Source organism: Mercenaria mercenaria, chromosome 15 (assembly GCF_021730395.1).
Source record: "Mercenaria mercenaria strain notata chromosome 15, MADL_Memer_1, whole genome shotgun sequence".
NCBI classification, from domain to species: domain Eukaryota; kingdom Metazoa; phylum Mollusca; class Bivalvia; order Venerida; family Veneridae; genus Mercenaria; species Mercenaria mercenaria.
Genome location: NC_069375.1, coordinates 37,300,378 through 37,313,486, shown reverse-complemented (window position 1 = coordinate 37,313,486; position 13,109 = coordinate 37,300,378). Strand labels below are relative to the sequence as shown.

The window sequence follows — 13,109 nt, the reverse complement described above, 5'->3', positions numbered from 1 at the left end:
GGCTTTATCGTAAAATACAGAAAATACAAGATTTTTGTACGCACGTGCATCCAAATACCGTAATATATTGTACGGTCACGTGTTGCAAATGAACGTTCGCAATTGGATAGATAAAATAGGTATAGAATAAAATGAAACTTCGCATGGGTATTTTTTCTTCAGCTACCAACTTCATCAAAAACTAGAGTTAGGAAAAGTGATGTTACAGCAAATGTGTGATATATTTGTCATGTTTCGACATATGTTGTGTTTCATGTTATTTTTAGGGGAAACTAGTTCTCAGTTATCAGGAAAAATTAAATTATATTTTTATTACTTTTTTAATGGCAAGGTGAATATTAAACCAGTTATTCTAGTGAAATTTCTCAGTTATCTAAATATAATATGAACAACTACTACCGGTAGTAGTTATTATTAAAAAAAATAATTGTTTTTTCTTACGATATTCATTTTGTGTTTAAATTTGCAACATTCAGAACGATCTCATCATGGAAGAGAAGACAGATCAATTAGCCTTGAATAGTTCATTGAGTAGAACAAGAATTTTAAAAGTAGTTTCGCATGTTTTTGTGAGGCGAGGATGTGTTGTTTAACCGAATTTCTTGAAGTAAAGTTATTAGTACGAATTTCTAGGATTAAATAGTTGAACATTGATTTCAAGTTGTACATTGAAGATTTGTTGCGATTTCAACATGCTTTCTGTCAGAATCTTTTGTTGCTGTTATTTTTTTCTAGTAGTGATGTCACTTATATTAGGAAAGCTTTCCTTGTCTGTGTTAATCACACATGTCAAATTAAGAATTGTTTGTACTTATGATTCTGGTAGAGTTTCACAAATACTGTGAAAAATGTTACTGGTTTGTTAAAAAAATGTACATAGAATATATGAACTATTGTTTGATCTAACCGACCCAAGACAGGCTTTTCTTGTAATTTGCGGCTTCATTTTGCAATATCTAGATATAAGCTACATCATGTTGATTTTATGGCCAGAATGTATTTTTCCCATTGTAAAAATAGCATACTTTTGGCAAAAAAAAAATTCTCGTTTAGAAATTTTACAAACTTTTGGCGCAGAAATGTCTCTGTTGTACTAACTAAGATACACTTAAAGTTTCCTTACAATCCATCAGAATATGTAACTGAAATTTAAATTTTAAAAAAAAAAGTCCAAAACTGTCGAAATTTACAATGGAAATACCCAACCAAAATCATTGTTTGGTGGTAAATTCAAAATATAATTATTTTGAAAATTTAGATGTTCCTATTACCAACCACATAATTCTTTTAAATGATGTATAGTAACAATGGTATTGTTTTATAACCTTTAGCCTGCTGGCGGCAAGTCATTCTGCCTTTGCGACCAGTGCAGACCAATATCAGCCTGCACATCCATGCAGTCTGATCATGGTCTGCACTGTTCGCTGTTCAGTCAGTAAATTTTCAGTGAACACCCCTTATAAATGGTACTGCCAAAACTGAACGATGGACCAGTCCATTATAGAAATTTAACAGGGCAAGGGTTAGAGAATAAAAGAAAACCTTATCACGGCAATGGTGGATCAAACAGCAGACAAAGTTTATTTAACCCATAGCCTGCTGGCGGCAGATGATTCTGCCTTTGCGACCAGTGTAGACCAAGATCAGCCTGCACATCCGTGCAGTCTGATCATGGTCTGCACTGTTCGCTATTCAGTCAGTAAATTTTCAGTGCAAACCCCTTTAAATAATAAATGGTACTGTCCAAATTGAAAGATGGACCAGTCCATTATAGAAATATAGCAGGGTAAGGGTTAAATAAATGTTGCAATACCTTTATTGCTGTTGGACTTATTCATTGAAAATACAGGTGTCTATTGTTGCCTTAGTACACCCTAAGAGTGAAAATTTTGTTGTATATCTTTGAATACTAGAAAACTTGCGTGTATAAACTAATGAGGGTTTTTGCGAAAAAAAATCTAGAGGAGAAGCTTTCGGAACAAGAAATCTTTTGGAAATCTTACTTAATTGGCAAATATATAGCACAACAGGCAAGTCGTACCAGAATGTTTGGAACCCATGAAATTCAGAAATGAAAAGGACAGAACGGGATAGACAGATTTGTAAGAAAACTTATAAACATCAATATTTTTTGTAGAAAAAGTTCTATCTTTAACAATTAATGTTAACTACACTCCCTGACTTCTTCCTGTATTTCTGACCAGTAACCCACCCTTTGGTATGGAAAAGTAAAGGCAAGGAATGAATATAACAAAGCTCTTGAATTCTTCCCTATTTATTTCCGTAATACTGATGGCACAAACAAAATAGCACTTTTAATTTCTGACAAGAAAATTTCATTAAAATTGCAGTTTACATGCATTATGTATACAAGCTTTATCTTTATTTAATAAAGATTCATACCATGAAGGGCCATAAGGACCTTTTAATCCCTACCTGAGCAATACAGATTACCCAGTTTTATTTAGATTAGTTCTATATAAATAGGTAGACGGCTTCTTCAAGTGAAAAGAAGGTTTTTACTTTGCGTTCATCTGATGAACCTTTTACACCCATTGACTCGGTACTAAACAACTTGACTTCGTTTTCAACAAAAGACAAAAGGTAAGGGTAGATTTCCCGGAAGCACAGAGCACCCCAAACACAGCAATAGAGGCATGCATCGCAAAGTAGGCCCACAACAAAAAGATGCTGTAACGGAAAAATAATGTAGACTGGTTAAGTTTCATGTATACCAGGTAGAAAAATAAAATCAGGTACAAAATATGGCCTTAGTGTTAACAATAATTTGATCTAGAGACCCAGTTTCTGACCCTAAATGTCCCAGTTTCAATCATGGTCTATATTTTTATAAAGTCTAATTTATATGGTCAGGATGAAAGCATTAAAAGGTTTCCTATGATTTGACACAGTGACCTAGTTGTACACCCAATATGACCCAATTTCTAACATTAACAAGATATAATTAAGATAACCAAGTTTTATGTGAATCAGACACAGAGTGATTTGAGTTTCAACCTTTACTAGATTACATAAAAACAGTCTGATCAAGATTCACTGCAGATCTGACTGACAATTTCTAGATTTGATCTAGTGACCTAGTTTTTGACCAAAGATAATCCAGTTTCAAATTTGACCTACATTTCATAAAAACAAAAAGTTTTTTGAACTTCAGGTAGCAACAGTGGCCTCTAGAGTGTTAACGAGGTTTTTCTGTGATTTTCCCTTGTGGTCTAATTTCCCATATGACCCAGTATCAAACTGGTACATGATTTTTGCTAAGACAGATGATTATTCTGACCAAGTTTCATGAAGACTAAACCAAAATTGTGACATCTATAGAGTGTAAGCAAGAAAAATGTTGATCACAACACCAACAGGGTGATCCAAATAGCTGACTTTAGCTTAGCACTTTGCGTTAAAATATGGTAAAAACAACAGATTTTAAAGGTATATAGAGCAAATACCTTCCCTTTTTCAGCAATCAGAGCAAATGTCTATTTCAGCCTATCATTGCACATGCACATCTGTAGAGATTCCCTTCACATTTTGTTCATGTTAGTGTTCATTTCCAGTTTTACTATAAAAAAATTACGCATTCTCTACACAGAAAATTACGAATTTTTGGATTCAATTCAAATTTTCAATATTTTTGTTTTGAATTCATGCTTTATGCACATTTCAACAGCTGAATTCCATTGGCAATACACAAATCACAGTTGAGTTTGTAAATATTCATTGCGTATACAGTGAAGCAGCAAACACTATATCCCTCTTTATCATTGAGGAAGCCTCTTCCATTTTCTGATAGAGGACAGGATCACCAATTATACGAGCTGCATTCCGGACATCTCGCAAAGTCTCATGAAGCCTCTGTATACACCTCACAATGATTCCTTCTTGCACATCAGTTAGATTTGTAATCTCAGAAAATGGCTGAAAATAAAATATATTTTTAGCCCGTTAAATGTGTTAACTGCTATTTTAAACAATGTTAAAAACAGCTGTTTGTAAAACATGTATGCCCCCCATGATTACCTGTCTAATTTTCAGTCCCGAAATAACTATGACCTTGACCTTTGATCTACTGACCCCCCAACACAAAAGGACCATCTAATGACAACTGTCAATCTTTCTTTGAAGTTATTGGACTGTAGACCAAAGTAAGCAGGAACTGTTTTTAGTCTCAAGGTCCATGTGACTTGACCTTAGACTTACTGACTCCTAAAACAATAGAGATCATCTATTGACCACAGGCAATCATTTTATGAAGTCTGAAGCCAGTAGACCGAAGGGTTCTCAAGTTACTGAGCAGAAAGCATTTTCAGTCCCCAGGTTGCTGTGACCTTGATCTTTGATCTACTGACTCCCAAACAATACAGGTCATCTACTGATCACAGGGAATCATCCTATGAAGTTTGACAAATGTAGGCAAAAGTAATTTTACTAATTCAGTGGAAAGTACTGTATTTCAGGCTTGACTTTTGACTTAATCACCTCCAAAATAATAAGGGCCATCTACTGATCACAGGGAATCATCCTATGAAATTTGACAAATGTAGGCAAAAGTGATTTTACTAATTCAGTGGAAAGTACTGTATTTCAGGCTTGACTTTTGACTAAATGATCTCCAAAATAATAAGGGTCATCTACTGAACACAGGCAACCATCCTATGAATTTAACTACTGTAAGACTAAGCATTCTCTACAGTTACTGATCGGAAACCAAATGGTCTACCATCTGACTGACTGTCAAACAGACTGAAAGTGGGCAAAATAAAACAACCCCTTTTTTTTCGAAGGAGGCACAATTAATGTGTGTAACATATTTCTGTTAACATGTTGTTTTGTCTTGCATTTCTGTACAGTGCTAATGTGTTCACAATAAATAACTTACAACTTCTCCATGAACAGGTATGTTGGAAGATCATTCTGCTTCAAGATTTATGACAAGAGATTGAACACCACTTTTATAATAATCTAATCTTTACCCCGCTAAATTTTTAAAATGGACTGGTCCATCATTCAATTAGAGCAATACCATTTATTATTTCAAGGGGTGTTTGCTGAAAATATACTGACTGAATAGCGAACAGTGCAGACCATGATCAGCCTGCATGGATAAGCAGGCTGATCTTGGTCTGCACTGGTTGCAAAGGCAGAAATATTTACCGCCATCAGGCTAAAGGTTAATATCACTGACCAGTTTCATGATTATTCTTAGAAACAACAAGTCAGATGGTGAAAACTTGAGACTGTTCTACACTCAATTATATTATCTTTAAACTCTTGACTTTTTGCACCAGATACAAAAGCTACTGAGTGGGCTAAGAAGCATTTCCTTTACGTATATCATCACATAATTCAATTTGGACAGAGCAAACATTGTCAAGGTTTGCATCAAAATTGACAAGAAAATTAGTCAGAACATCACTCTTGTTAAATAACTTATATATACCGGTACCTGGTTTTCAGACTAGCCAATCTACAAACTTATTTAACAAGAGGACCATGATGGTCCTGAATCGCTCACCTCTTCCCACATGACCCAGTTTTGAGTATGACGTCGTTTTTCTATTATTTGACATAGTGACCTAGTTTTTGAGCTCATGTGACCCAGTTTTGAACTTGACCTAGATATTATCAAGATAAAAATTCTGACCAATTTTCATGAAGATCCATTGAAAAATATGGTCTCTAGAGAGGTCACAAGGTTTTTCTATTATTTGACCTATTGACCTAGTTTTCGAAGGTACGTGAAACTGTTTTGAACTTTACCTAGATATCATCAAGGTGAACATTCTCACTAATTTTCATGAAGATCTCATGAAAAATATGGCCTCAAGAGAGGTCACAAGGTTTTTCTATTTTTATACCTACCGTCCTAGTTTTTGACCGCACGTGACCCAGTTTCAAAACTGACCTAGATATCATCAAGGTGAACATTCAGATCAATTTTCATGAAGATCCATTGAAAAATATGGCCTCTAGAGAGGTCAAAATATTTTAATAATTTTAGACCTACTGACCTAGTTTTTGACTGCAGTTTACCCAGTTTCAAACCTGACCTAGATATCACTAAGATGAATATTCAGACCAACTTTCATACAGATCCCATGAAAAGTATGGCCTCAAGAGAGGTCACAAGGTTTTTTTTATTATTTGACCTACTGACCTAGTTTTTTAAGGCACATGACTCAGTTTCAAACTTGACCTAGATATCATCAAGGTGAACATTCTGACCAATTTTTATGGAGATCCATTCACAAGTATGGCCTCTAGAGAGATCACAAGGTTTTTCTATTTTTAGACCTACTGACCTAGTTTTTGACCGCACGTGACCCAGTTTCGAACTTGACCTAGATATCATCAAGATGAACATTCAGACCAACTTTCATACAGATCCCATGAAAAATATGGCCTCTAGAGAGGTCACAAGGTTTTCTATTATTTGACCTACTGACCTAGTTTTTGAAGGCACGTGACCCAGTTTCGAACTTGACATAGATATCATCAAGGTGAACATTCTGACCAATTTTTATGGAGATCCATTCACAAGTTTGGCCTCTAGAGAGGTCATAAGGTTTTTCAATTTTTAGACCTATTGACCTAGTTTTTGACCGCACATGACCCTGTTTCGAACTTGACCTAGATATCATCAAGATGAACATTCAGACCAATATTCATACAGATCTCATGAAAAATATGGCCTTTAGAGAGGTCACAAGGTTTTTCTATTATTTGATCTACTGACCTAGTTTTTGATGGCACGTGACCAAGTTTCGAACTTGATCTAGATATCATCAAGATGAACATTCTGACAAATTTTCATACAGATCCCATGAAAAATATGGCCTCTAGAGAGGTCACAAGGTTTTTCTATTATTTGACCTACTGACCTAGTTTTTGACGGCACGTTACCCAATTTTAAACTTGACCTAGATATCATCAAGATGAACATTCTGACCAATTTTCATGAAGATCTCATGAAATATATGGCCTCTAGAGAGGTCACAAGGTTTTTCTATTTTTAGACCTACTGACCTAGTTTTTGATGGCACGTGACCCAGTTTCGAACCTGACCTAGATATCATCAAGATGAACATTCAGACCAACTTTCATACAGATCCAATGGAAAATATGGCCTTCAGAGAGGTCACAAGGTTTTTCTATTATTTGACCTACTGACCTAGTTTTTGAAGGCACGTGACCCAGTTTCGAACTTGATCTAGATATCATCAAGGTGAACATTCTGACCAACTTTCATGAAGATCTTGTGAAATATATGGCCTCTAGAGAGGTCACAAGGTTTTTCTATTTTTAGACCTACTGACCTAGTTTTTGATGGCACGTGACCCAGTTTCGAACTTGACCTAAATATCATCAAGATGAACATTCTGACCACTTTTCATTAAGATCCCATGAAAAATGTGACCTGTAGAGTGGTCACAAGCAAAAGTTTACGGACGCACGCACGCACGCACGCACGACGGACACAGCGCGATCACAAAAGCTTACCTTGTCACTTTGTGACAGGTGAGCTAAAAATGCAATACATATTCTATTTAAAATGTAATATGCACATTATTCACTTTGTCATTCTATTCTTCACATAAAAAGGTAAAACAAACCACATACCATTCCCCTTGCCCATTCAAACACAACTTCCATCAGTCCAAACTTGAATGTTTCCTCGTACTCAGAGTCTACCTGCATTCCTACTTTTTTCTGTTTTTGACTGATTTCAGCTGCCTTCTCCAATATTCTGTCCCGACCCTGGAACATACAGATGATGTCACATCAACATTAATTATAGATAATACATTACAAAAATATACTATTTTTACAATTTACATACAGTAAAAACCCTGATTGCCCAAAGTTGTAAGATGGGCAAGCTGCTCAACTTGTCCATGGTTTTGAGCAACTAAAGCATAAAGGATATTTTTAATGAATGAAATGATACCTCATAAACTGCTCAATTTCAGCTGGCAACTATTTTTCTGTTAAAACGGCATGGATTAAAACTGCCTATCTGAAACTCTAGAGTTGCTAAAATTTTCTCTTCAAAAATCATATTAAATGACATTAACCGCTTACCTTCTCTAGATTGCCAATAAGTCTTGACACAACAATTTTTCTGTTCAAAACCACAAACAAGAGGGTCATGATGACCCTGGATCGCTAACCTGAGTAATATGAGCTACATGTTTCAAATGTCAAACTGATGATAAAATATTAAGAAAGTCAGTAGGTCACATTCATGGTCAATGAAATTCAGTTTTATGATTTGTGTGCAAAACTGTGTCATCAAAATTTCAAGGCTGTATCTTAAAAAATAAGAAAGTATGTCAGTAGGTCAAGGTCACAGTCAAGTGACATCATATCACTTGGGGTCATCAGGTAATTATAATTAAACAGTCTTGGAAATAGGATCAGATGACTTTTTAAGTATTTTTCCTATATAACTCACATATTAATTAAGTGACCCCAGGGCGGGGCCTCTTTTAACCCCAGGGGCATAATTTGAATAATTTTGGTAGAGGACTACTAGACAATGCATCATACCAAATATCAAAAGCCTAGGTCGTATGGATTCAGACAAGAAGATTTTCAAAGCTTTTTCCTATAAAAGTCTATGTAAAACTTGGGACCCCCGGGGCGGGGCCATATTTGAACCTAGGGGAATAATTTTAACAATCTTAGGAGAGGACCACTAGATGATGCTACATACCAAATATCAAAGCCCTAGGCCATGTGGTTTTGTACAAGAAGATTTTCAAAATTTTCCCTATATAAGTCTATATAAACCATGTGACCCCCGGGGTGGGGCCATATTTGACCCTAGGGGGATAATTCGAATAATTTTAGTAGAGGACCTCTAGATGATGCTACACACCAGATATCAAAGCCCTAGGCCCTGTGGTTTTGGACAAGAAGATTTTTAAAGTTTTTCCTTTCGGTTGCCATAGCAACCAGAGTTCTGCATGGAATTCAATTCTTTGAATAATTTTAAAAGGGGGCCACCCAAGGATCATTCCTGTGAAGTTTATTGTAATTCTGCCTAGTGGTTTTCAAGAAGAAGATTTTTTTTAGAAACGACGGACTACGCATGACGGACTACGCACGACGGACATCAAGCGGTCACAATAGCTCACCTTGCAACTTTGTGACAGGTGAGCTAAAAACCAAAACTGCCTACCTCCTGCAGGGTCTGTAAGTTTCAGTTTGCTACTATTCTTTTCCAACACCATGGTTGACTACAACTGCCTACATTATGTAGTATCTACAAGTTTCAGCTGGCAACAATTTTCCGTTCAAACACCATGGATGACAGCAATAACCTACCTTTTCTAAAGTGTCTATAAATCTTGGCTCACTACAATTTTTTCTGTTCAAACAACAAGGATGACAGCAATAACCTACCTTTTCTATAGTGTCTATACATCTTGGCTCACAACAATTTTTCTGTTCAAACACCATGGATGACAACAATACATTACCTTCTCTAAAGTGTCTATAAGTCTTGGCTCACTACAATTTTTCTGTTCAAACACCATGGATGACAACAATGCTGCTATCTCTGTAGGGTGTAGGTCAGTAAAAGCATTCTCAAACACAAGTTCAGTGATCATCAGCTCATGTGTTGAGATCTCACAGGCCACACGGCCTTTCAACTGGACGGCATTGTGCTCATCTATATAGTTTAAAGCCTTCAATACCTGCAAGAATATATGAATAATTATTATCAATACACATCTGGAAACATTTCCTGATAATGTTTGGCAATCTATTTCTAAGTAAGTAATAAGGCAAAAACTGTAAAGATGCTACATTTGCATAACTGGTTTCATTTTGTATAAATTAAAATAATTCTACACCCCAAGCAAGGTTTGAAACTAAGCAAAAATGATCAAATCAGTCTAAGTCAGCAACCTGTACCACTTGACCATGGAAGACCCATGTACCAGTACTGTCTTGTTTCTCTGCAAGTACAGTTAATTCTCATTTTTTTACATGATAAAGAAATGGAGGGTAAACCAGGTGTGTTAAATCTTAACAAAGAACATTTGCAGTTCCAATCTGACTTGTAGTCAGGTATTTATGCTGTAAATAGCTGATTATATGACAACTGATTCTACTGATAAAAGATAAGAAAACTAAGTTCTAAAAATTTAAAGTGAACCGGTATTATAATTTTACTTATCTCCAACAGTCATGCTACTGACCTCAACTCTCTGCTGATATTCTGGTAAAAGGGTCAGACTCGCATCAGACAGGAGGAACTGCAACCTTCGGTAGTCCTCTTTCAACTTCATGTTTGAACTGATTTGGCTAAACTGTAATGAAGTAACAATGTTATCGTGTACAATTAAGGTGTAAAATTTTAAGTTTCAAATTATGATTATGCTATTTTCTTGTGTTTTATCAATACTTCAGTAAATTTTATGTTTTTGTTGGGTTTAATGTCACAACAGCAAACATATAGGTCATATGACGACTTTCCAGCTTCCGACGGTGGAGGAAGATCCCTCCAAGCATTATTTAATCAAGGTGCGGCACCTGTGTAGAACCATTTTATGTCATTAAGCAGCTACACAACTTTCCTCACATCAAAAACTTCAACATTCGAAAGGTCTTGAATCTGCACAGACAGGCAAGTTATGTGTACAAACTTTAAGTTAACTGCTGCCTAGAAATTTCAACTTGTCAAACCAAGATAAAACATCACAGGCCATATGATTATGTTCCTTAGATTCAGAAATATAGGTTTATTTGTTTGTGTAAGATCATTAAAGGGCTTTAAAAATCAACAAGGAGGAATCACTATTGCAGAAATTTCTTTCCTCATACACATACATCATGGCAGACCATCTGTGAAAGTTTCCACAAGTTCTGACATATAATGATACAAAAAAAGTTACGGGACATTCAGACAAACACATTCAGACAGAAAAACAAGTCCACACCTTTATGCCAATGAGTGCCATCCAATTTTAAATGAACACAAAATAACCTGCAAAATACCAGTACTTACATGTTCAGTAAATCTTGGGCAATTCACACAATTATACGACAAAAACTTATCCTTCATGAGTTCTAGAGAACGGAATTTTTCCACCAGCTCAATATCACGAAGGTGAAGGTCCTTGATAGGGTCAAGGCCAGGTAAACCATTACTATTGGCTTCTGTCATACGAAGAAGTTCTTGTGTTGCTGTGGTTACAGACTGGGATGGAGGATCATTTCTGGAAGTGTTGAACACAACAAGAATAGTATATCAACAATAATTAAAACCTGATGTTTAAAAAGTTCTGGTATGAAAAATTTATAACTACAAAAAACTTCAACAAAAACTAAATTTAAAACAAAATACATTATTTTCTTCACATTATTATAAAAATAATTAGTAGACTAAAATCATTCTCATAGCCATTTCCGGCTGTAAATTTTTCAGTATAATTGCTACTGGAAGATACCTGCATGCCAAAAACTGATATCATTTAATGTAAACGCGAGTCAATTGAGCCAGCTAAACAGTTTCCTTCTGTATCCTAAGTAGGAACTGAACCCGCACCAATGTTGGAAAGTGGTTCGAAGACAGACACTTTAACCACTCAGCTGCAGAGGGCACCCTACGCTATTGTCAACTTTTACTTTCAGAACTTTTACTTTAATTAAAAAGCTGTTCTGAATTGTGTTGAGCTAACCAGGATATCAATAAAAGTCGCATAAGAGTTAATACCGTCAAATCAAGTTTGAACTTACCTAAATCTGGGTTGCTCTCTTTTCTTTATATCATTTATTACTTTCTCTCCATCTGTTCGTATAGTTTTTGTTGTTACTATGGCAATACTATCAGCTTTACATTGCACCATTTCATGCCAGCATGGACCTTCCGGTTGGAACAGTTTTGTTTTTATCACAGGCTTAACAGCATCACTCTCTAAAGAATTGTTACTATTTATAGCACTGCTAGTATTTTTAGAAGTCTCACTATTTTTAGCACTATCGTTATTTTTATCACAGATGATTAGAATATTAAAGTTTCTCTCATTGTTAGCACCCGAGGATGTTTTGAGAACAACACCTAGTACACTGTTGTCTATTTCATGGTTCATGATCACAACACGCCCTGGGGACAACGCCTTCACAGCAGCAGGATGAGATAGAATAATACCCTGCAAATATGCAAACAAGATTTGTTAGAAATCATACATACACATCTTCTGACAATCTCACAGATGTAATCATACCTTGTATGATTAGTTATTCCCTCGTACTGAACAGAAATAAGAATACAACAAGAGCAAACCTACAGGTGCCATCGCTCATCTGCAAGTGCTGGTCAGTATGTAAGAAAAGTGTTATAGTTCAAAATTTCTACGTACAAAATGGACCAAAATTCTGACAAAATGCATATCAGAATTATGGTTCTTGGCCTACATAGTCATCTAATAATGATAAACAAGTGTGCAAAGTTTAAATATTTTAGCTCGTATAGTTTTTGAGCAAAGACGAACCTAAACAAAAATTTTCTATGTACAAAAAGGGCCATTATTTTGACAAAATGCATATCAGAGTTATGGTTCTTGGCCTACTAAGTCAACTAATGATGACAAACAAGTGTGCAAAGTTTCAAAGCTGTACGTATTATGATTTTTATTTATTTATTTATTTTGTTGGGTTTAACGTCACACCGGCACAATTATAGGTCATATGGCAACTTTCCAGCTTTGATGGTGGGGGGGAAGACCCTAGGTGCCGCTCCTTGCATTATTTCATCACTTACTTCATTTTCCAGAATAAACCTAAAACCATTTACTACTCCTCGCTACCTACTACAATGATTTACACTGATACAGATCCCACCCCACTAGTATAAAACTTCACTCTATTCATCATTCAAAGAGCCCCTATCACATCTAAGATATCCTGGAGAGATGCAAGGAAGACAATGTCATAATACTGTTTCTATCAAGCGGTTCGATTTTTTAAAAAAAAAATGAACATGGGAGGGGATACCCCTCCTGCACCCACCCCTTATCCCGCCATACAGACTTTACCCCAGCGCCTTAGAAAATTTCTGGGGAAGGGCATTTAATTTA

The 13,109-nt window shown here is 35.7% G+C and overlaps 1 protein-coding gene across 2 annotated transcripts in view; it reads right to left on the bottom strand.

Moving 5' to 3' along the window:
- Window positions 1–2,259: 2,259 nt before the first annotated feature.
- Window positions 2,260–13,109, bottom strand: part of LOC123551309 (SKI2 subunit of superkiller complex protein-like) — a 43,229-nt gene continuing 32,379 nt past the window's right edge. For both annotated transcript variants that reach the window (XM_045340163.2, XM_045340152.2), the window contains exons 21-26: window positions 11,770–12,182; window positions 11,039–11,249; window positions 10,230–10,340; window positions 9,504–9,722; window positions 7,639–7,776; window positions 2,260–3,936 (exon numbers count right to left, since the gene is read on the bottom strand). In XM_045340163.2, the coding sequence (XP_045196098.2) occupies window positions 3,736–3,936; window positions 7,639–7,776; window positions 9,504–9,722; window positions 10,230–10,340; window positions 11,039–11,249; window positions 11,770–12,182 (1,293 nt within the window). In that variant the 3' untranslated portion in view covers window positions 2,260–3,735. The remainder of the gene's footprint in view (window positions 3,937–7,638; window positions 7,777–9,503; window positions 9,723–10,229; window positions 10,341–11,038; window positions 11,250–11,769; window positions 12,183–13,109) is intronic.